Source organism: Equus caballus, chromosome 18 (genome assembly GCF_041296265.1).
Source record: "Equus caballus isolate H_3958 breed thoroughbred chromosome 18, TB-T2T, whole genome shotgun sequence".
Taxonomy (NCBI): domain Eukaryota; kingdom Metazoa; phylum Chordata; class Mammalia; order Perissodactyla; family Equidae; genus Equus; species Equus caballus.
Genome location: NC_091701.1, coordinates 78,293,611 through 78,314,775, shown reverse-complemented (window position 1 = coordinate 78,314,775; position 21,165 = coordinate 78,293,611). Strand labels below are relative to the sequence as shown.

The 21,165-nt window shown below is 40.2% G+C and overlaps 1 protein-coding gene across 2 annotated transcripts in view; it reads right to left on the bottom strand.

Annotated features, from left to right (window-relative positions):
* FAM117B (family with sequence similarity 117 member B) overlaps positions 1–21,165 on the bottom strand; it is an 87,596-nt gene that overhangs the window by 17,506 nt on the left and 48,925 nt on the right. For both annotated transcript variants that reach the window (XM_023622416.2, XM_023622415.2), the window contains exons 3-7: positions 19,254–19,346; positions 18,163–18,276; positions 9,745–9,888; positions 8,179–8,404; positions 2,479–2,599 (exon numbers count right to left, since the gene is read on the bottom strand). In XM_023622416.2, the coding sequence (XP_023478184.2) occupies positions 2,479–2,599; positions 8,179–8,404; positions 9,745–9,888; positions 18,163–18,276; positions 19,254–19,346 (698 nt within the window). The remainder of the gene's footprint in view (positions 1–2,478; positions 2,600–8,178; positions 8,405–9,744; positions 9,889–18,162; positions 18,277–19,253; positions 19,347–21,165) is intronic.

Here is a 21,165-nt window from a genome sequence, read left to right as displayed (position 1 = left end):
AAAGAGAGACTTAGAAAATTATTCTTTAAAGAATGACTAAATAAGGGAAGTTTTTAATTAGGACCAATAATCTACCTTTGCTTTAATGCCAGTGTGTCCAGTGGGTTTTGCTCTAATTCTGACATAGCTAGGGCAAAAAGAGACTAATTATTTTAGACTTTGAGTAATTTTTTTGACAGAAGGTTAAAATTACCTGTAAGAAATCCACTCTCAGGTTACTGCTGTGAATTTGTTTTTTGGAACATAATGAAAATGTGGAAAAATGAATAGGTTTTTGCGTGCTACACATCCTACCTGTAAAATTCATAATAACCTATGTATGTTTTTAAAAGAATAGGTTTACCTTCTAATAACAGATGGATGTGCCATAGCACATTTCATACGTTAGGGTTTACCCTATGTTTCTTTGATCTATCTATGACCCCCACATCTGCCCTGTGCTTTCTTCCCCTCCTTTAGATACAAACAATGTAGTAGATAGAAGCTCAGAAATGGAGTCCTGAGAAATTTTCCAAATGCAGCAGTCTAAAGCAGATACCACAGGACACTGACCTACACAATGAATATTCACTCAAAGTCATTTATAAAACAAATTCAAATTGGTTTTGAGCCAATCAAAGCACTGCTCTGAACTGAGGCAAATCTTAACTACCAATAAGTAAATCAAGGAGCTCGGCTCCAAACAGGTCCATTTGGACCATTTGATTTTTACTTAACAGAATCACTCCATTTCTTTCTTTCTTTCTTTTTTTAAAGATTGGCACCTGAGCTAACATCTGTTGCCAATCTTCTTCTTCTCCCCAAAGCCCCTGAGTACATAGTTGTATATTCTATATTCCAGTTGTAGGTCCTTCTGGCTCTGCTATGTGGGACGCCACCTCAGCATGGCTTGATGAGTGGTGCTAGGTCTGTGCCCAGGATCCAAACCAGCAAAACCCTGGGCTGCTGGAGCAGAGCGCGCGAACTTAACCACTCGGCCATGGGGCCGGCCCCAGAATGACTCCATTTCTTAAGAACTGTCATGAAAAGGTCGAAGCCAGCATTTTCAAATTCAGCATAAAAATCATATGAGGTATTTGTTAAAGATGCATAGTTCAGGTCCTACCTCCATATTTACTCATCAGGCCTGTGACAGGGCCTACGCATCTGTAGTTTCGACTAATACCTCAGATGATTATACAATGCAGAGAGTCCATGAAACAGATTTGGGGAAATATTGCTTAAACTCTCAGCTGGCGCCAGTCAAGCTTTTCGAGTGACAATGGTGGGAAAAAAACAACATAAGCAGTTGCTAAAACAGTTTTCAATCACGTCACAAAAGCAGATCGGAGACTGACAGCCGGAATTTCCTAGTAGAGAAGTTAAAGGGATTCACAAACAATGTTCTTTGTGTGGCAAAATTATTCAGAATTTAGGTTACAGGAAGCACTGACAGGAGGTGCTCATTGAGGAACAAAAGGATGCCATATTTCAAAATGATTCCAAGATGTTCACAAGGGAGGAAAAAGATAAGCTATGTGAAATCGGGCAAGGCTGGACAATCTCCACATGGTATCTCAGGTTTCACAGTGAGAAAAACCCAGAAGGGCGACTCTAGGACTTGCAGCCATAGTGAGCCTGGAAGGTGAGGGCTAAGAACTCTCTCACATCCCCAAATAACGGTCATCACCTAGTGTGTGCGGCCTCACACACACCTACAGCCCTGCAGCCAGCACCAACAGAGCCAGGAGCCAGAGCTCCTGGAAACACCAGCCTGCAATACTTTCTGGGCAAATTCTGAGTCTAAAATTGGAGTACTTGACTAGAGTACCAGCCAACAGAAGCATACGAGCACAGAAGATCGCATGCAAAGGGTACGAGACACTGTTTAAAATTCTGCTTCTGACATGTCTTCATCACAGTAACACGATTCTGCAACGTAACAGAATTCTGTTTCCTATATTGGCAGACAAAATTTTTAAAAACTGTTTTAAAGAACTGGAGACCACAAGTAGATAAAAACTGAAGGGAATTCAATCCTTGAAGGAAGGAATCACACTGGGTGAGACCCGTGGTCCATCTGGAATAATCTGGAAGAATCTGGAATAAATATACTGCTAAATTCAATGTGTGATGTGGTCTCTATACAGGTTCAGCAGACGCTACGCTGAGGACCTCCAGGAAACAGGCATGACAACTGGGTATTAGCTGATATTACGTGTTACTGTCAGTATTCTTTGGTGTGATAATGGTATTATGGTTATGGAGGAGTTACTGTGGTTAATTTAGGAAACGAATATTAAATTATATTTAAGGTTAAGTGTCATGATGTCTGCAACTTACTTTCTCAAACAGTTCAGCAAAAACCACCACCACACACACAGACAAAGCAAATACACACAACGTTAACTACAGAGTCTAGGTGGTGGCTACACGGGAGTCACTGTACTATTCATCAACTAACTTAAACATTCGCATAATAAGGGGGGAGATACTTACGAGCATTCCTCAAAGACTTTGACCCTTTCACAGCCCTCAGGAGGTTCCCTTTTGAACATGTAACTGTTGTTAGGTTTTGGTGAGGTTGCATATTTGGGCAGAGGAGAGTTGTTTCCGTTCTCTGCAATAAACAACACACCGGATTACTAAGAAGTACCACTACGTAACCGCACCGTCACACTATTCAATCGTCCTTGGCCTCCCCCACACCACGAGCTACTTGAGGGTAGGAACAGTGCCTCACCCACCCACATTACCCCAGGATCTAACACAATTCCTGGTAAAGAAGAGGTAACGTTTGTTTCTTTCTTTTTAAGATTGGCACCTGAGCTAACAACTGTTGCCAAATTTTTTTTTTTCTTCTTCTCCTGAAATACCCCCAGTACATAGTTGTATATCTTAGTTGTGGGTCCTTCTGGTTGTGGTATGTGGAACGCCACCTCAGCATGGCCTGACGAGCAGTGCCATGTCCACGCCCAGGATCCGAACCAGGAAAACCCTGGGCCACCGAAGCGGAGCACACAAACTTAACCACTCGGCCACGGGGCCGGCCCTGAGATAATGTTTCTTAAATGCAAAATAGATAAGACTTTTTTTTCCACTTACAATCACCACAGCCTAGGCCTGTATCACTCTATCCTCAGTACTGAAGACTGATCTATCTCTCTGCCTGACAGTCACGTGTCACTCAGTGATGGGGACATGTTCTGAGAACTGTGTCGTTGGGCGATTTCGTCGTTGCATGAGCGTCATAGAGCACACTTACACAAACCTAGAAGGTGTGGCCTACTGCACACCTAGATTGCATGGCACAGCCTACTGCTCCCAGGCTACAACCCTGTCCAGCATGTCACTGCACTGAGGACTGCAGGCGACTGCAACACAATGCTAAGTATTTGTGTACCTAAACATATCCAAACATAGAAAAGGTACAGTAAAAGTATGGGGTAAAAGAGAAAAAATGGTACCCTGTACAGGGCACCGACCATGAACGGAGCTGCAGGACGGAAGCTGTTCTGGGTGAGTCAGCGAGGGGGTGGGGAGTGAATGTGAAGGCCCAGGACAGCACTGTGCACTGCTGCAGACTTGATCAACACTGGACACTTAGGCTACACGCAATTTATAAAAAAGCATTTTTTCTTTAATAACAAATTAGCTTACTATAACTTTTTTACTTTATAAACTTTTTAATTTCTTAAAACTTTTTGACTCTTTTACAATATTACACACAGCTTAAGGGGCTGGCCCGGCGGTCAAGTGGTTAAGTTCCCACGCTCCGCCCCACGCTCCGCTTTGGCGGGCCAGGATTTCGCTGGTTTGGATTCTGGGCGCGGACATGGCACCACTCATCAGGCCATGCTGAGGCGGTGTCCCACATGCCACATCTAGAAGGACCGACAACTAAAAATATACAGCTATGTACCAGGGGGCTTTAGAGAGAAAAAGGAAAAAAACCTCAAAAACACAGCTTAAAACACAAAGACACTGCACAGCTGTACAAAAATATTTTCTTTCTTTATATCCTTATTCCATAAGATGTTTTTCTATTTTTAAAACTAAAATTTTTTTTTCACTTTTTAAGCTTTTTTGCTTAAAACTAAGATGCAAATACACACATCAGCCTAGGCCTACACAAGGTCAGGATCATCAATATCAGCCTTCTCCTTCCACATCTTGTCCCACTGGAAGGCCTTCAGGGGCAATAACACGTACGGAGCTGTCATCTCTTATAACAACAGTGCCTTCTTCTGGAACACCTCCTGAAGACTGAGGCTCTTCTTGAGGAGGTGTCACTCTCTTCAGGAATTTGTCCACGGTGGTTTGCTTGGTTTGTTTCTTTCTTCATCACAGATTTGCCTGTGAGCAGATAACGCATCATGAACATTTCTATTAACAAAAACCTTTCAGTGTTGGGATCCACGTTTCCAAACTGTTTAAGGAGCTTGTTGAGGCTGCAAAAGCTTCTGCTCAGCCCTTCACTGTGAATTTTCTTGGGCTTCTTCTTTTTCTTCTCCTGCGGGTTCTTTTTCTCTTGTCTCCTGTTCAGCTGTTTCAGTTTCAACAACTCCTCATTAGCCAGTTCCTCAGGAACCACCTCTAGGAGCTCCTGAGCGTCACCCTCATCCACTCCCAGGTTAAGTCGTCTGCCATCTCAGCCACAGCCTCGTTGATTTTTGCAACCTCCTCGTCCTTGGCAAATCCTTTTAAATCACAAAGCTCCTGAGTGTCTTCTTCCAGATGCCACTAACACACTCCTTGCTGACATCACCCCAGACAAGGCTCTCAATGCAGTCATGGATGTTGTAATCCTTCCAGGATTGCATCAGTGTCTTCTCAGTGTCTTCTTTAGTTGCAGCAATAGCCTGAGCAAAGGTCTTCCTCAGGCAGTAGGCCTTAAAAGCTACCGTAACTCCCTGATCCACTGGTTGGATCAAAGAGATGTTATCTGGAGGGAGAAACACTGCTCTGATATTGGGAGAAGATCACCAATGAAAGGAGGGTGTCCAGGAGCATTACCAACAGTAAGCGAAATCTTGAAAGGTGTGTCATTCTCCAAACAGTACCTCTCCATTTCACTGACACAGCAGTTCAGGAGGGCATCTTGGAAGAGGGGCTGGGTCATGCGTGACTTCTTATTGCTCCTGCAGTGCACTGGCCGTGTGGGCTTACTGATATACTTGAAGGCGCTGAGGGTCTCACTGTACCAGATCACAAACGGTTTCTATTTGTAACCTGCAACACTGCCCCCCAAGCAAGACTGTTATCCTGTCCTTAAAAGTCTGGAAACTTGGCATTGACACGGCCTCCTTACGAATGTAAGTCCTTTCAGGCTCCATTTCCAGAATAGGGAGGTTTCATCCATATTGAGTATTTGCTCTGGCAGTAATTTTCCTCCACAATCAGCTTATCTAGAGTTTCCAAAAATTCTTCAGCTGCCTTCACATCCGTACTCACGGACTCACCACTCACTTTCACATTATGTAATGAATAACAATTCTTGAATCATTTAAACCACCCAGAGCTAGCAGTAAATTCAATACCGTAGTTCGGTCCAGCCTCTTCTTTCAACATCACAACATTTTGCTTGGCTGTGATTGTCGTGGTGCTGACAGAGATGCTTCTGTGTCTGGTCTTCAATCCAGGTCAGCAGAAGTCTCCCCACGTCTGATATAGGCCCTTCTCGAATCTTTGTTAGGCAACGAAGGAGATCTTTTAACAGCTTCTGTCACTTTGTTCTTGTTCTTCAAGATCATAGCTATGGTACAACAGGACACCCCTGACTGGTGAGCAATAACCATCAGTGATTTTCCACCTTCGTAGTCCTTAATCACTTTAATTTCATTTCCAGGTCAATCACTTTACGTGGCCTCTTACTGGTAACATTAGCAGTGGATTTTTACACTTAGGGGCCATGATGAACACAACACCACAAGACTAAATCAAGTACAAGAGAAAATGATGCAATCAAGAGACACAGTAAACACAAGACGTATGAGGCTGCTGCCAAAGTAACATGGCATACTGTTGGACAGTAAACTTTTTTTTACACAAGCAGAAAGACTACACTCTAAAATAACAGTAAAAAGTATAGCATAGTAAATACATAAACCAGTAACACAGTCCTTCATTATCATTACCAATTACTACGTACTGTACACAACGGCATGTGCCACACGTTTATATGACTGACAGCACAGGTTTGCTTACACGAGCATCACCATAAACACATGAGTAGCGCATCGCACTACGACCTTATGGCAGCACTAGGCATTTTTCAGCTCTATTATAATCTTCTGGGACCACCATCAAATATGGAGACTGTTGTTAACCGAAACATCATTTGGTGACACATAACTGTATTTCTATTCCATACACAGCAATTAGGCTCAAATGCCACTTCCACTCTTCCCTGTACAAGTAACTTAAATAGTTCCTCATTGGTTGCTTATCATTCATTCTTGGTCTGCCCTTTAGAATTTCTAAATTTGATCTCTCTGTTCCTCTGGTTACAATCTCTGCTCCAGGTAGTCAGAGCCATATGCGTCCTGTATGCGAAAGACCTCCTTTTTGCCTGTGAACTTCTCCATACCTGAGAGGTCCTTCTCTGTGCATTTTCCAAAACGTCCTTCAAAGGCTGGCTCAGGGTTTTTGAAATCTTTCCAAATTAACCCTATCAGAGGGAATACTTCTTTACTCTCGTATTACTGTTCAGTGCTGACGTCCTCAGTTCATACTACGGTAATTTAAAGTTCTTGACATGTTACACAACTGTCCTAGCTTTCAGTCTGACGGTGTCAGCTAAGCTACAGATTCCTTGCTGGCTGCAGCACTATGGCACCGGTTTCTTATAAAAGACATTCAGAGAAGCTAACCAGTCACTAGTCTCCTACAGTCAAATGCACCAGGACACAAAATTTATGGGATTCCTACATGTTATTGAAGTAAAAATAGAAAGTATGGGAAATCAAGGGGCAGATTTTAACAGCTGCGGTTTTTAAAATTCTTGGGGTGCTGTGGAGGTACACTTGACTGAGCGCTAAGCCCGCAGCTTGCTAAATGGTTTGCATTCACTATCCCTTTTAATCCTCACAATAAGTATAAGAAGTAGATAATTATGCAGACTCTTGACAAGAAACACAAGGCCCAAGAACAGGATTGAGTTTAGCGAGTGTCAGAGTTGAGTGCACACTGGAATCACCTGGGAGCATCGACAACTCCTGGCACCTGTGTCCTGGCCCCAGGGGTTCAGATTTATTGGGTCTGAGGTGTTGGCCTGGAATAGCCATGTTTTATTTAACCTAGAAGCTGGCAAAATAGGATCCAAATAATAAATTTTACAACTGCCCATAGTTTGAAGTGACTTCTTCAGAAAATCTTATGTTCTCTGCACTTGCTATAGCCTCAATAATTTAGGTGACTGGCAATAAAGGCCCGTTGTAACAATGGGACATTTTATGACATTCAACACACTGAGTAGGAGGTTCTAAATGAACGACTATTGAACAGAGCTACAGAATTCACAAATAAGTATCTTATTCTTGCTCTCAAGTACAGGAAATAACTGCGACTGAACTAACAAAATATTGCCCTGATATAGATAGATGAAAAGTCATATATTTGTTTTAAAGCTAAGAATATTAGTATTAATATTCAAACTGCTTATGTCTCCAAGTCATTAAAGTTGCATAAGTCGTTTAATACTCTAAGCAGCCCTCCAACCTCCTACTCCAGGCTTGCCTTGAACACTCACTTTTGCATAGATATAAATCAGCTTAATTTTTGTTAGAAATACCACAAACATAGATTCTAAAAGACACTAACTTGTAGGTTTCCCATTCAATTAAAAAACAATAAGTAGTAAAAATATGACAACTAAGACATCAGAGAACAAAGTGCTTTTCAGAACAATGTTCATCTCATTAATACCAAAAAGATGTTTCTTACTAATAAAGAACTCATATTAACAAGTGCAAAAAAAAACCTTACAAACAAAACTCACCCAACTTGACCACCCCATGGGCACCACAGTAAAATCTACTGTTTTACACACCAATTTTTTTAAATCTATGTTTCAAATACATCTCCAAGCAATTATCTTAGTAGCCTCACGTGTGTGTCTTCTGCTAGAAAAGGAATAGAATGAACAATGAAATAGGTGGTATTATTCACTTCTCATCACAAGTTCCTCCCGCATCTTACCTTTATCCCTGGGATCCACGAGCAGGTCGTCAGCTGAACAAGGGCTCTCCTCGCTGCCCTCGTTGGAGATGGTGAGGAATGACGTGGGGGACACAGACTGGCAGCGGCTGCTGTTGTTGCTTCCCCTGTCCGCCCCACCGGGGGTCTGCGTGTCGATGCTGCGTGTGCTGCTGCTTCTCTGAGCCAGGGGAGGAGGTGCACGATGGCCATCGGGAATATCTTGTGGCTGTTAAAAAATTTTTAAAACATATGTATGCGTATTATTGATTTTGAAATTCAGCCAGAAACGCACCCAATGTCCACTGCACCCACTGTCAACTTTCCCTTGTTGTTCCAGATGACTCACAAATCAGAAATCCCCTACATATTAGGCCTTACGAAACAGAAGCCTTTGTGATGCTCCATTAGTGACACCCTAGTCTGATCTGACTTGCCCACCAGGCAATGGGCAAAGACTCCGTATTCTCAGGGTCTCGTACACGACAGGCGGCCAACGCTTGCTGAGCGATGCTCTGCACTGAGTTGATCCTCATGTGCTCGATATTATTTTTAAAGTTATAAAGAAGCACCGCGGTAAAAGAGGAGAAACTGAGAGTAACACTAGGTTCCACATTAGAAAAGGTCATCCACTGTGCGAATTAGTGATACCTGATGACAGGCCCTGTTACCTTCCACCCCTGCCCACTTCCCCCTGAAAGAGATTTTTCAAAGAAACCTTCCTAAATGAGGGAAAAGTTAACCAGAGCAGGGCTAACTATAGGGGGAAATCAAGGGGAACATAGAGGAAAGCTTGTGTGGCTCACTCAGCAGGGAACCAGCTCCCCGTCCGCCTGTGGTTCGTTTATCTTTACTTTATCAGGGAAGGGCTCCCCATCATGCAGTAGGGAGGAGAGGCTGTGGGAAGTGGTGTTTCCTCTAACTAAACCAACCTTTAATCTTAAGGGAGAGGATCTTAAGCACCAATAAAATACTACTTCAAACTCCCCAATTTCTCTTTCACTGAAGAATGAAAGCTTAAATACACCCTGCGATATGGTCTGAAACACAAACAGGAAACTTTCTCACTGTGTCTTACATATGACTCATTCTGATGCGTGTTACAGTTAGTAGAACACACATTCTTTTGCGTATTATAGGCAAGCAGAATTGCACTTCATGATACGGTCAACCAAACAGTAACTGACAAACAATAGAACAGGTACATTCATGCTTACAAAGTATAAGATGTCATATCCTTCCCTCCCCAACAGATTAGTAAGCTAAACTTTTGTTAAATGGAGTTACAGCAAATGAAAAGTGTATCACCTGTCTAATGATTTTTAAATATAGATAAAAACATAGTTTCTGTTCAAAGATCTAAGTTTAAGTTACATCCGTTGTCTCTGTGAGATATAGATATAAAAACTTTTCGTGCACTTGCCAAGGTCAAAGTTTTCCAAAAGAGAGAAATTTTCACTCTCCCTCAAGAAGGAAGAAACCTAACTGAACATGGGAAACAAAAGGACAAAGTTCTTCCTAATTAGAAGAGTAAACGTTTGAGGTGCCTTGCAGACCCCGATTACTCACTACGAGCTGCTCCTCCTTCTCCCCGGTCTCTTTAATTATTATTTCGATCTCCTGATTCAGTCCTTCCACACTATTCCGGAACCGGGAGCCTGTAGATTTGGCGATGGGGATCACTGGAATAAGTGCACTCTTTGGAACAGGAGCCTTAAGAAAGAGCGGTGGAGGAGGGACAAGAGAGGTTAACATTGCCTTGTAATTGTCTAAATTGAAGCACACTCCCACTCAACATGAGTAACTTTAAAATAAATCAAAATAAAGTTGATGGCCTCCCAAAAAGTGTGAGTAACTAAATCTCTCCCTCATACACGTGAAATATAAAGTCAAAACTCCAGACAATCAAGACAGAATTTCAGAAGTTTATTCACATTCATGAGGGACTGTAAAGAGATTAGGAATAAAGGAAAATAGTAAAAGAATGTCGATCTCAGAAATTCTTTTATGACTGTAACAGAGTTCAGACTTCAGAACATAACTTCAAAGTCTTCTAATGGCACAATTATCTATATTCCAGGAAAGAAACAAAAAAAGAAGCAATTTATCAAAAGAAAAAAAGAAAAGAATATTTTGGTTAGAAAAACAAAGTCACTTCCAATGTCCATATATAGCAGCAAGACTGTAGAAATGAGAATAGCTTTCCTGTGAAATTTCATTATTTAAACTTTCATTGCAATGATTTTAATATGCTTTGTTCAGGAAAGAAAATGATATAATTCATTTTAATCTTTTTCCAAAGCCTACCTCTAATTTTTTTAATAAATTTTTTTCCACTGGCACAGTATTACTTTTGAAAAGAAGTAACTGATAATATAACTACAGTATGTTACTTGGTTTCCTGAAAAGATACTCAAAATATGAAACAAGAATCGCAGAGGTACCTGCCAAAGTCAACAGCAACAGGGTGCCAGAAGATCCTCTCGTAAAGAAATGTGATGAACCTGTCCTTCCCTTAGGGAGGTCTCTTTGAAAAACCTCACTTTCAGGGGAAGGAGGGCAACCAGACAAAGGTACCAGGGCCTCTAATCAATTATCACTAGTTTCCATTCAAGGGACAACCTTGTCATCTGATATACTACTTAGTGTTAAAGCAGAAAGTAAAGTGTTACAAAGTATTTCTCCTCTTCCATTCCTGCTCACCTTTATAATTAAAAATTTAAAGAAATAAGCAAAACACAGCCATTCTTGGAAAATCCAAGAAATTTGCGAGAAAAAAGCCAAAAGGAAGCTTCAATCTGGAGTGGAGGGCAGCACTTCCTCCCTGCCCGGTTATCCTGGGACGAGAGTCTCACTGTCCTCGCATGTGAGAGGGGAGCACGAGGCCCACCTCAGAGCAGTTCTGCAGAGGAATGAGAGGACACGCGGCGTGGTGCCGGCCCACAATGATGGATGCCCAGTAAACAGGGGCTACCATGTTTTCCTTTTAAGCAGTCATTTAATTTATTTAATTAACTTATTTTTTAAAGATTGGCACCTGAGCTAAGATCTTTTGCCAGTCTTCTTTTCTTCTTCTTCTTCTTCTCCCCAAAGCCCCTCAGTACATATTTGTATATTCTAGTTGTAGGTCCTTCTGGCTCTGCTATGTGGGACGCTGCCTCAGCATGGCTTGATGAGCAGTGCCATGTCCACGCCCAGGAACTGAACCAGCGAAACCCTGGGCTGCCAAAGCGGAGCGTGCCAACTTAACCACTTGGCCATAGGGCCAGCCTCTCAATTTTTGTGTGTGTTTTCCCTACTACGTATTTTATTCTTAAAATAATCCTTTCTTGTCTTTTCACAATTTTTTTCAAGTATCATTTTTTTCTACATATACTGCCTTCTAATGTTCCCCCTTTTTAATCCCTCTGTTCCCTAATCTTATCTCCATACCCTCAAACTTCTCATATTATTTATTTCCTTTTTTTTTTTTTTTAAAGATTTTATTTTTTCCTTTTTCTCTCCAAAGCCCCCCCGGTACATAGTTGTATATTCTTCGTTGTGGGTGCTTCTAGTTGTGGCATGTGGGACTCTGCCTCAGCATGGTTTGATGAGCAGTGCCATGTCCGTGCCCAGGATTCGAACCAACGAAACACTGGGCCGCCTGGAGCGGAGCGCACGAACTTAACCACTCGGCCACGGGGCCAGCCCCTATTTATTGCCTTTTCACGTCCATCTTTTCTTTTTGTCCTGTTTTCTAGTCTCAGTATCCACTATCAAAGGAAGGAACACGAAAAATCTTAAGTTTGGATATTACATAGGTGTTTTATAGAGAAAATTTTTCAAATCCAAATCTTTGAGCCAGATCTTTGAGTGTAGATCTTTCAGGCACTAACATATCATTTCCAAAATTGTTTTTTGATGAAAATCTTTGCCACACCAAAGACTCTATCTATTCTCTTGGTCTAGTTCACGGCCTCTGAACACTTCCTGTCAGACCGCTTCAGCTTCAGCCGTGGTAACAACTCTACATCCGCCCTGCTGGGGGCTGAAGCGCCGTCAGCATCATCGATCAGTACTAGATGGAAAACAAAACTTCAGCTCACTGACACTCTGTATTTATCAAAATTTAAATCTGATATAACCTGGTGTCAGCTAAACTAACTCCAGATAGCACACAGTGGCCGTAAGATAAGAATGATGGGATTCTTAGGAGGTGAATGGGAGAATTATTCTGTGAATTTACAAATAGAAAATTATGGGACTACAACCTGACCCACATGTCTTGAAAGGCTTAGTTCTATTTCTTTTGGTTCCCTCTTTCTTCAAATAAAAACTATAATAAATACTATGTTCAGGTAAAACAAACCAATTTCTCAGCATTTTCTGTTCTTCCTGTTGGAACAAAGTCACATCTATCCCAGATACTTCACAAAAACAAAGTTAAAGAATGCTCTTCCTTTATCTCTTAAAGTTTATCTGACAAAAAGCCAACATGTGCAGACACAACACACACTTATATTCTACACAGAAAGACAGACTATTCCCCCAAAATATCAAGAGTAAGCTATACAATGCTGAACTCAAACAATTCTGCAATGTGTTGGCTATATCTTCTAATGAGAATATTTCTTGAAATACTCCTTAAAAATATGACATTTTAAGCCCGTGAGGGCTTTGTCAATTTTGGAAACCACTGACATGTGAACGAGTCTCTCTTCTAAGAAACTTGGCAGCATTTACTCTTCACAACAAATAGTTCCCCCTGAACTTCCAGGGAAAGAACCACTCAAAAAGTATGTGGGAATTCTTTTCTAACTGTAATAAATCCATTGTAAGCCCAAGACAAAGATCTTTGGTTAACCAGTGGTTGTTGACTACACCAGCAGCACTGTCCCTTGCCTGTTAAGGGACGCTAAAGGAATTTCCCAGTAAAAATAACCCTCTACATATCATGAAATGCACACAAATAACTGCAATCACTTGGAAAGCCTATCAAGACCCCAAATATTCAAACTTCTCAAACAAATAAAGGAAAATCTATGCCTAGAAAAGTATAAATATAGAAAAAGGTTTCAGCGCACAGAAACTGGACCCAAGGAAACAGCTAAAATTAGGGAAATACTCTACAGAATCTGAAACATCAAAAGCGTTCCTGAAGCACTTGTAATAATATAAACATTTTTCCATGTTAAATACAAAAAATTATTATAATAAAGTACAACAGACGGTATGAGCTCAACAAGAAAGAAATGCAAAGGAAAAAAGAGAAGGAAAAATGTCAGGAATAGCTCTACAGAGGGTCAAACTCTGGATGATGTTTTTCTATTTGACTTAAAAAAAAGTAACACCTTTACTGAGATATAAATTTCCTACTTGATGTTTTTTGGTTTCTAAAATTTCTGTAATAGGCATGTAAATACTTCTATAATAATAAAAGTTTTAAAAAAATAAGGTCAATATGAAATTGGCAGAGAAGCCTAGTGGAAAACACAAACTAGTTTACTTCTCTTAATATTAAGGTGCTACCGCAAACAGCCTAAGATTTACTGAGCAATTATGTGCCCAGAAGTGCGTTCAGTGTTTACAACACTCTGTCCCATTGAACCCTCGGGACAACACAACAAACAGGTAACATTACCACGCACAGAGCAGGGGGACTTCACACAGCCAGCAACCCGCAGGACCCAGAGCTGCAGCTGGGCAGTGCGACCTCAGGGCCACCGCGCTCGTCCTCTGCACTGTTCATGCCCTCCCAGGTGACTTTTGGGTCCTTTTTTACTGTCTAATCTAGTTCATTATTCACAGACAATTATATTTGTGTTTTACGTATTTGTTTTTTAAGTTGGTAGATATTTTTTATAACAGTTTATTGAAAAATAATTCACATACCACACCATTTGCCCATTTAAAGTGTACAACTTTTGCTTTTTTAATGGTTAATGAACAGAAGTGTACAACCATCACCCCATCTTAGAATCACAAATCTCTCACCCATGAGCAGTCACTCCCCATTTCCCCCAACTTTCCCTGCTCTAGGCAACCACCAGCCTACAATCTGTTGACGGCTGTGCGTACGCTGGACGTTTCATATAAGTGGAATCATAGAGTGCGTCCTTCTGTGCCTGACTCCTTCCGCTTAGCATAACGTTTCAGAGGTTGGCCCACGCTGTAGCATGTATCAGTACTCCATTCCGTTTTATGACTGAATAATATTCCACGTATGGATATACCAATTTTATTTACCCATTCATTGTTTGATCGGTTCATCAGACATTTGGGTTGTTTCCAAATTTTGGCTATTGCGAACCATGCTGTTATGAATATTTGTGTAAGTCTTTATGCAACCAGGTTTTCAATTCTCTTGGGTACAGACCTTAGAGAGGAAGTGCTGGGTCATACGGTAACTCTATGTTTAGCCTTTTGAGGAACTGCCTGACTGCTTTTCAGAGTGGCTGCACCATTTTGCATTCCTATCGGCAATACGCAAGGGTTCCAATCTCTCCACATGCTCAGTGACACTTGTCATGTCTTTTATAATTTTAGCCATCCTAGTGGGTACGAAGCAGTATCTCACTGGAATCTTGCGCTGCATTTCCCTATCAACAAAGGATGCTGAGCATCTTTTTCACGTGCTTATTGGCTATTTGTATATCTTCCTCGGAGAACTATTTAGATCGTTCGCCCATTTTTAAATTAGCCTGTGTGTCTTTTTATTACTGAGCTGCCAGAGTTCTTTACATATTTTAAATGCAAGTGCTTTATCAGATATAGGATTTGTTAATATCTTCTCCCATTTTGTGGGCTGTCGTTTCACTTTTTTGATGGTGTCCTTTGAAGTACAAAAGTTTAATTTTGATACTGTCCAACTTACCTACTTTTTCTTTTGTTGCTTGTGCTTCTGGCATCACCTCTAACAAACCACTGCCTAATCCGACACCACGCGTACGCCCACGTGCTCGTCCAAGAGCTGTTAGGTTTCGCTCTTACATTTAGGTCTTTGATTCATTTTGAGTTACTTTTGTATGTGGCGGGTGTAAGGTAGGTAGATATATTTTTAGAATCATGTTTTAAAGGCTAGAACTGGTATTATCCTTTACTTCTATTTCTCCATCACTTCCATCTCATCAACCATCAGCTAACATAGAGCTTAACATCTCAGGCTGTGAAGTCATAATGCCTGGACTAGCATCCCAGCTTTGTCTCATATGACTCTGAACAAGATACCTGACCTCTCTGGGCCTTAACTTCCTCTTCTGTAAAATGGGGTAATAACAATCCCGACCTCAAAGATGAGGGCTAAATGCTAATAATATATACAAAAAAATGAGGGGCCAGCCCCGTGGCCGAGTGGTTAAGTTCACGCGCTCTGCTTCGGTGGCCTGGGGTTTCGTCAGTTCGGATCCTGGGCGCAGACATGGTACTGCTCATCAGGCATGGCTGAGAGGGTGTCCCACATGCCACAATTAGAAGGACCCACAACTAAAAATATACAACTATGTACTGGGGGGTTTTGGAGAGAAGAAACAAAAAAAAGAAGATTGGCAACAGATGTTAGCTCAGGTGCCAATCTTTTTTTTTAAAAAAAAACAAGAAAACTGAGTAGCGTGCTTGCCATATAGTAAGTACTACACAGAGTTCAATTATTAATTAGCACTTTTTAAATATCACTCAGATTTGTCCATTCTCTCCAGCTCCACACCTTCTACCTTACTTAGCCCACCATCACTTCTTACTTGGATTATAAATCCTATTCATTTTTGAAATGGTTTTCCTGCCTCTAACCTTGTCCTCTCGCAAATTCATTCTCTATTCTGAACTCATAATGCACATTATAAAATGTGTATCTGATCCCATATCAATCCCCTGTATTTTTTTTTGCGTGGAAGATTGGTCCTGAGCTAACATCTGTTGCCAATCTTCCTCTTTTCACTTGAGGAAGATTGTCACTGAGCTAACATCTGTGCCAGTCTCCCTCTATTTTATGTGGGATGCTGCCCTAGTGTGGCTTGACGAGCGGTGCTAGGTCCGTGCCTGGGATTTGAACCTGCGACCCCAGGCTGCCAAAGTGGAGCATGCAAACTTAACCACTACGCCACGGGGCCAGCCCCTCAATGCCCTGCATTTAAAAAAATAGTTCCCTGGTGCCTCTAGGACAAAGCCCAAGCTTCTTAACAACTGAGACATGAAGACTTTCAGGTCTGGCTGCTATTTACCTCTCCAGCCTAATCTCTTACTACTATCCCTACCTGGAGCCATGATTTCTCCCACCTCTGGAAGGCTGGATGAATCCTACTTAACCTTCAGGATCAACTTAGACACAACTTTCTCTGAGAAGCCTTTCTAGAGGGTTCCATAGCCAGTCCAAGGATAAACAACCCTTCTACAGCACTTCAAACTCTTCCCTATCAACACACTCATTACACTGTAATAATCACTGTTTACTTATATTTATCTGAGACATGGTGGAAGGTAAGCCCAATATTTCATTTAACATTGCATCCCCTAATGAATACTACAGTACCAGCCATATGGCAGACGTTTAATAAATGTGATCTGGTTGGAGGAAAGGCCTCAAAAGTAAATATATCTCAAAATGGTACTTTTCTCCACTAGAGAGAGAACCTACTAAAACAAAGCCATTCCCGCAACTTAATAATATTTTCATGTCCATAGTCTGAAAGTTCCAATTAAACACGAAAACCGCTGTCACAACTATCACAATGCACGTTGCCTTATCTCTGCTTGGCTATGAACACTCAATAAAATGAGCCAAGCAGTCGAGATGCTTGGGGTGTCAAGTGCACAAAACTCCAGCTACCTGAATTTATTCTTTGAGTTACTCTATTTGCTAGTCCTTACCTTCTCTGCCAAGAGATGTTTTAGAATTAAACAAACATGAACTTCACGCCAACTCCAATAAGCTTCATCAAGCAATTTCAACTTGCAAGGGAAAAAAAGGGAACTTCTGGATAACTTTACTACTTTGCTGATTTTAATGCAACTTTTAAAAAATCACTTCAACTTATAAACTCCTAAAACCCATCACTTAATCTTCAGCCCTATTCTACTTGGAGTAAAACATGGGTTGGGCATAAAAAGTGGCCTCATCTCTTAGAAATACATATGAAATATCTATGGATAAACTGGAGGGAGAGAAGGGGGGTAAATTCACCTGCAGAACCATCTGGTCTGCAGCCTTTTGAGAGTGAGAGGGTTTTGTTTTTAAGCAGTATTCCAACTTTGACAGTTATTAGTCTGTTCAAATTTTTCATTTCTTACTTTGCCAATTTTACACTTTCTGTTTCTCCAGATATAAACCCAGGCTGTTTAGATTTTTAAATGTATTAGTGTATATTCATATTCTATAATTAAAATACCTTATATATGGAAAAAAGCTATTGGAAACTACAACCAAACTACAAATTTGTGAAATCAAATTTGACCCATGTATCAATATTTTAGGACAAATTAGTTTGAAAAAATATATACCTCTACCCATACTTTCTCGTGAAAACAATCCATACACACTTGGCAACCATCAGAATTTCATCCATCAAGAGCAGTTCACAGGGTTCTACGGAGAAACCAAAGCAGCTGAAGGCCTTCCACTGAGGCACCTTCTGAGGCAGGCGTCACTAACACCCTCAGCCTTCAGATGAGGAGAATGAGACACAGACAGGCTACCCATCCGGGCTCGGGCTCCAGAGCCAGTGCTTCTCTCTTTCTATTATTACGCCTCCAACATACAGAATTGATAAAGACAAAAATACAGTAAATCAAATACCTAATTAGCTATGTCTCCCAGAAGCCACACCACAGGTCACCAAAAGAAAATATTTTGTCAACTTAATCTTCTGGTTTTTTATGAAGGCTGAGATTCAGTACTCAATCGCTATTTCAAATATGCTTTTGGACATTTTTGTCCTAAACAGTTACCTATGAAATAACAAATCATCAGAAAAGCAACAAATGCCTGCCTGGACTTTGTGGTGTCTGAGCTCCTACCTGACACTGGTTAATAGCCGCGTGGTTGCCGTGGAATGGAGACTGTCTTTCTTTATCTCGATGATGCCGACTGCTGTGTTTACTTCTCTGCAATTGCTGGCGTAGTTTTGCAATCTGAAAAGGGGAAAAACAAGTGCGTCAGAGTGTTTTCCACACCACACAAAACATATCCTCACTTAACAAGAACAAGTAAAATTTACCCTTAACTCTTTTGGTCTTAAAACCGTATCACAAAATTTGATTTACCATACAAAATTTATATATATACACACACATACAAATGTTTGTGCATACATGTGTATCCTTCTTTTAAAGAAAAACAAAATTATTTTCCAACACTGTTCTGAGCCTTCAAGCTTCCAAAGTACTGAATAAATGAAGTTTTTGGCATTTAGAATAAATTACATTAAAGCTTTTACAAAGAATTAAAAAATAATGATAATTACTCTCTCACTGCCCTTACAAGGAGTCACATTTTAGATTCAGATTTCTTTCTCAAACACCTAATCTTCAATAGCTCCAAAACTTAAACAGTAATTAAAAAATCAATTCAAGCCATGAAATACATTCGCAGATACAATGTTTAAATAACAAATTAAATTTCAATCAATATCCCATATTATCCTTGACTGAATTTTTCTATTTCTACTTTACGTATGAAATGCAAATACCCTAATTACAGGCACAGAAAACGGTAATCAGAGCATAGGGCCATAATCAACCCAGTTATACTAGGTTACTGAATTTCAGAAATACTACCATTATATATAGAAATAATAAAGGTGAATTTGTTCTATCATTACAATTTTATACATCTGATGTTTTATTATATTAACAGGTAGGGACTCTCAATTTTAAAAAAGGACAAAGAAAAACACATAATCAGGTAAGTAATGTGTGCATTTTCCCACTCAAATCTCTACCCAATCAACATCATAACTTTTTCTGCTGTTGTTTCTCAAGTAAACAAGACAACCATCAAAAAAACAAAAAACGGAAATTCACAAATCCTTGAAGCCCACAACTTTAAGGAACTAGCCCATGAAGGGATCCAATTTCCACACCCACTTCCATGGATGCATCCTCCTGACCTCCTTCAGCTGATCTGTACTGCCCCAGGACGCTGACCGCTTGTGAGACCCTTTCTTCTTTTCAGAGTATTCTTCAGCCCACGCACTCTCTGTCTTTAATGGAAAAAGAGGAAGGGGTATTTTAATCATCATTTAACAATAATGCATACCACATTTGTGACAACATGGATGGATCCTGAGGGCATTACGCTAAATGAAATAAGTCAGACAGAGTACAACAAATACTGTACAATCTCACATGGGGAATCTTTAAAAAAAAACCAAACTCATAGAAAAAGAGATGCGATTTGCGATTACTAGAGCCTTGGGGTTGGGGGAGGGGGAACTGGATGAAGGTGATCAAAAGGTACAAACCTCCAGTTGGAAGATAAATAAGTACTGTGGATATAATGTACAAGATGACAACTGTAGTTAACACTGCTGTAATGTATACAGAAACCTTGCTAAGAGAGTAGATCCTAAAAGTTCTCATTACAAGGAAAAAACACTTTTTTTGTAACTATATGAGGTGATGGATGTTAACTAAACTTACAGTGGTAATCATTTTGCAATGTATGTATGTTAAGTCACTATGCTATACACCTTAAACTTATACAGTGCTATGTCAATTATATTTCAATAGACCTGAAAAAAATTCCTTTCTAAAAAAAGATTATATATACCATATTTTTCTATTATAAAATAGATTCCCATTACAGAAAAATTAGATACTAGAAAATTTTTAATAAATTACCCACAACTCTCCCAGCACCAGTTAATTACTGTAATATTTTAGTCTATTTCCTTCATTTCTATTACTAATAAAAAACTAGTATTATTTTTACATAATTCTAAATATAGCAATTATTAAACAAATGCATACTAATAATAGCTAACACTCCTGTGATCTTATTGCACGCCAGGCACTGTGTTCTAGGAAAGCACAGGGAAGGGCCTTCACTGTATTATCTGATTTACTACATACCAAAAGTTAACAAATTTTGCAGATGAGGAAGCTGTGACGATGAGACGTGAGATAAGTTGCCTAAGGTCTCACAGCTAGAAAGTAGCAAAGTCAAGATATAAACCTAAGACTCCAGAGTTCACAATCTTAACCTCTATACCATGTCTCGTCTTGCTTTAAATATCTGTAAAATACAGCCTCAAAACGTTAAATCCTTAGCAGTTATACAAAATCCAGAATTTAAAAACACTGTATCAGAAAAAAAATACAAATGAGTTCTTGGCACAAGAAAATACGCACAACCTCACGCATAATAAGAGAAATGCAAGTTAAAACTTCACTAAGACCGGGCGATTTAATAACACACACTCCCCTACAGTGCTGGTGGGAGCGCAAATTAGTGCAGTCAACGCTGTCAAAGCTGCAAACGTGCACAGTATTTGACGCAGCAACCCCTCTGTGGGTCATTTATCCTACAGATGTACAAAATGTATACCTTTATGCACAAAAGACATATCATATTATTCCTGTAGCACTGTTTTTACAAGTAAAAGATTAAAATAATGTAAATAGAGGATTGGCTAAATAAATTATGACACATCTTTACAACAGAATACCACACAGCTATAAAATATGAATAAGGAAATTCACAATGTACTGATACAAAATAATCTCCATGAGAAATTGTTAAGGTAAAAACTCAAGACTCAGTACAGTGTGTATAGCAACTACCTGTATACAGGACCGATGGAAAGAAGAGACACATATGTAAAGCATCTCAAGAAGAATACACGTGGTAACAAAAGAAACTGATGTATCAGTGGCTGCCTCATGGGAGGAAGACCCTTCACCATATACCACTCTGCACCTCTTGAATTCTGCACTATATGAATGAACGTAAACTGATTTAGAGGGAGATGACCAATGGATACTAAAACCATTAGATGAAAAGTTACTAGGGAACAGAAT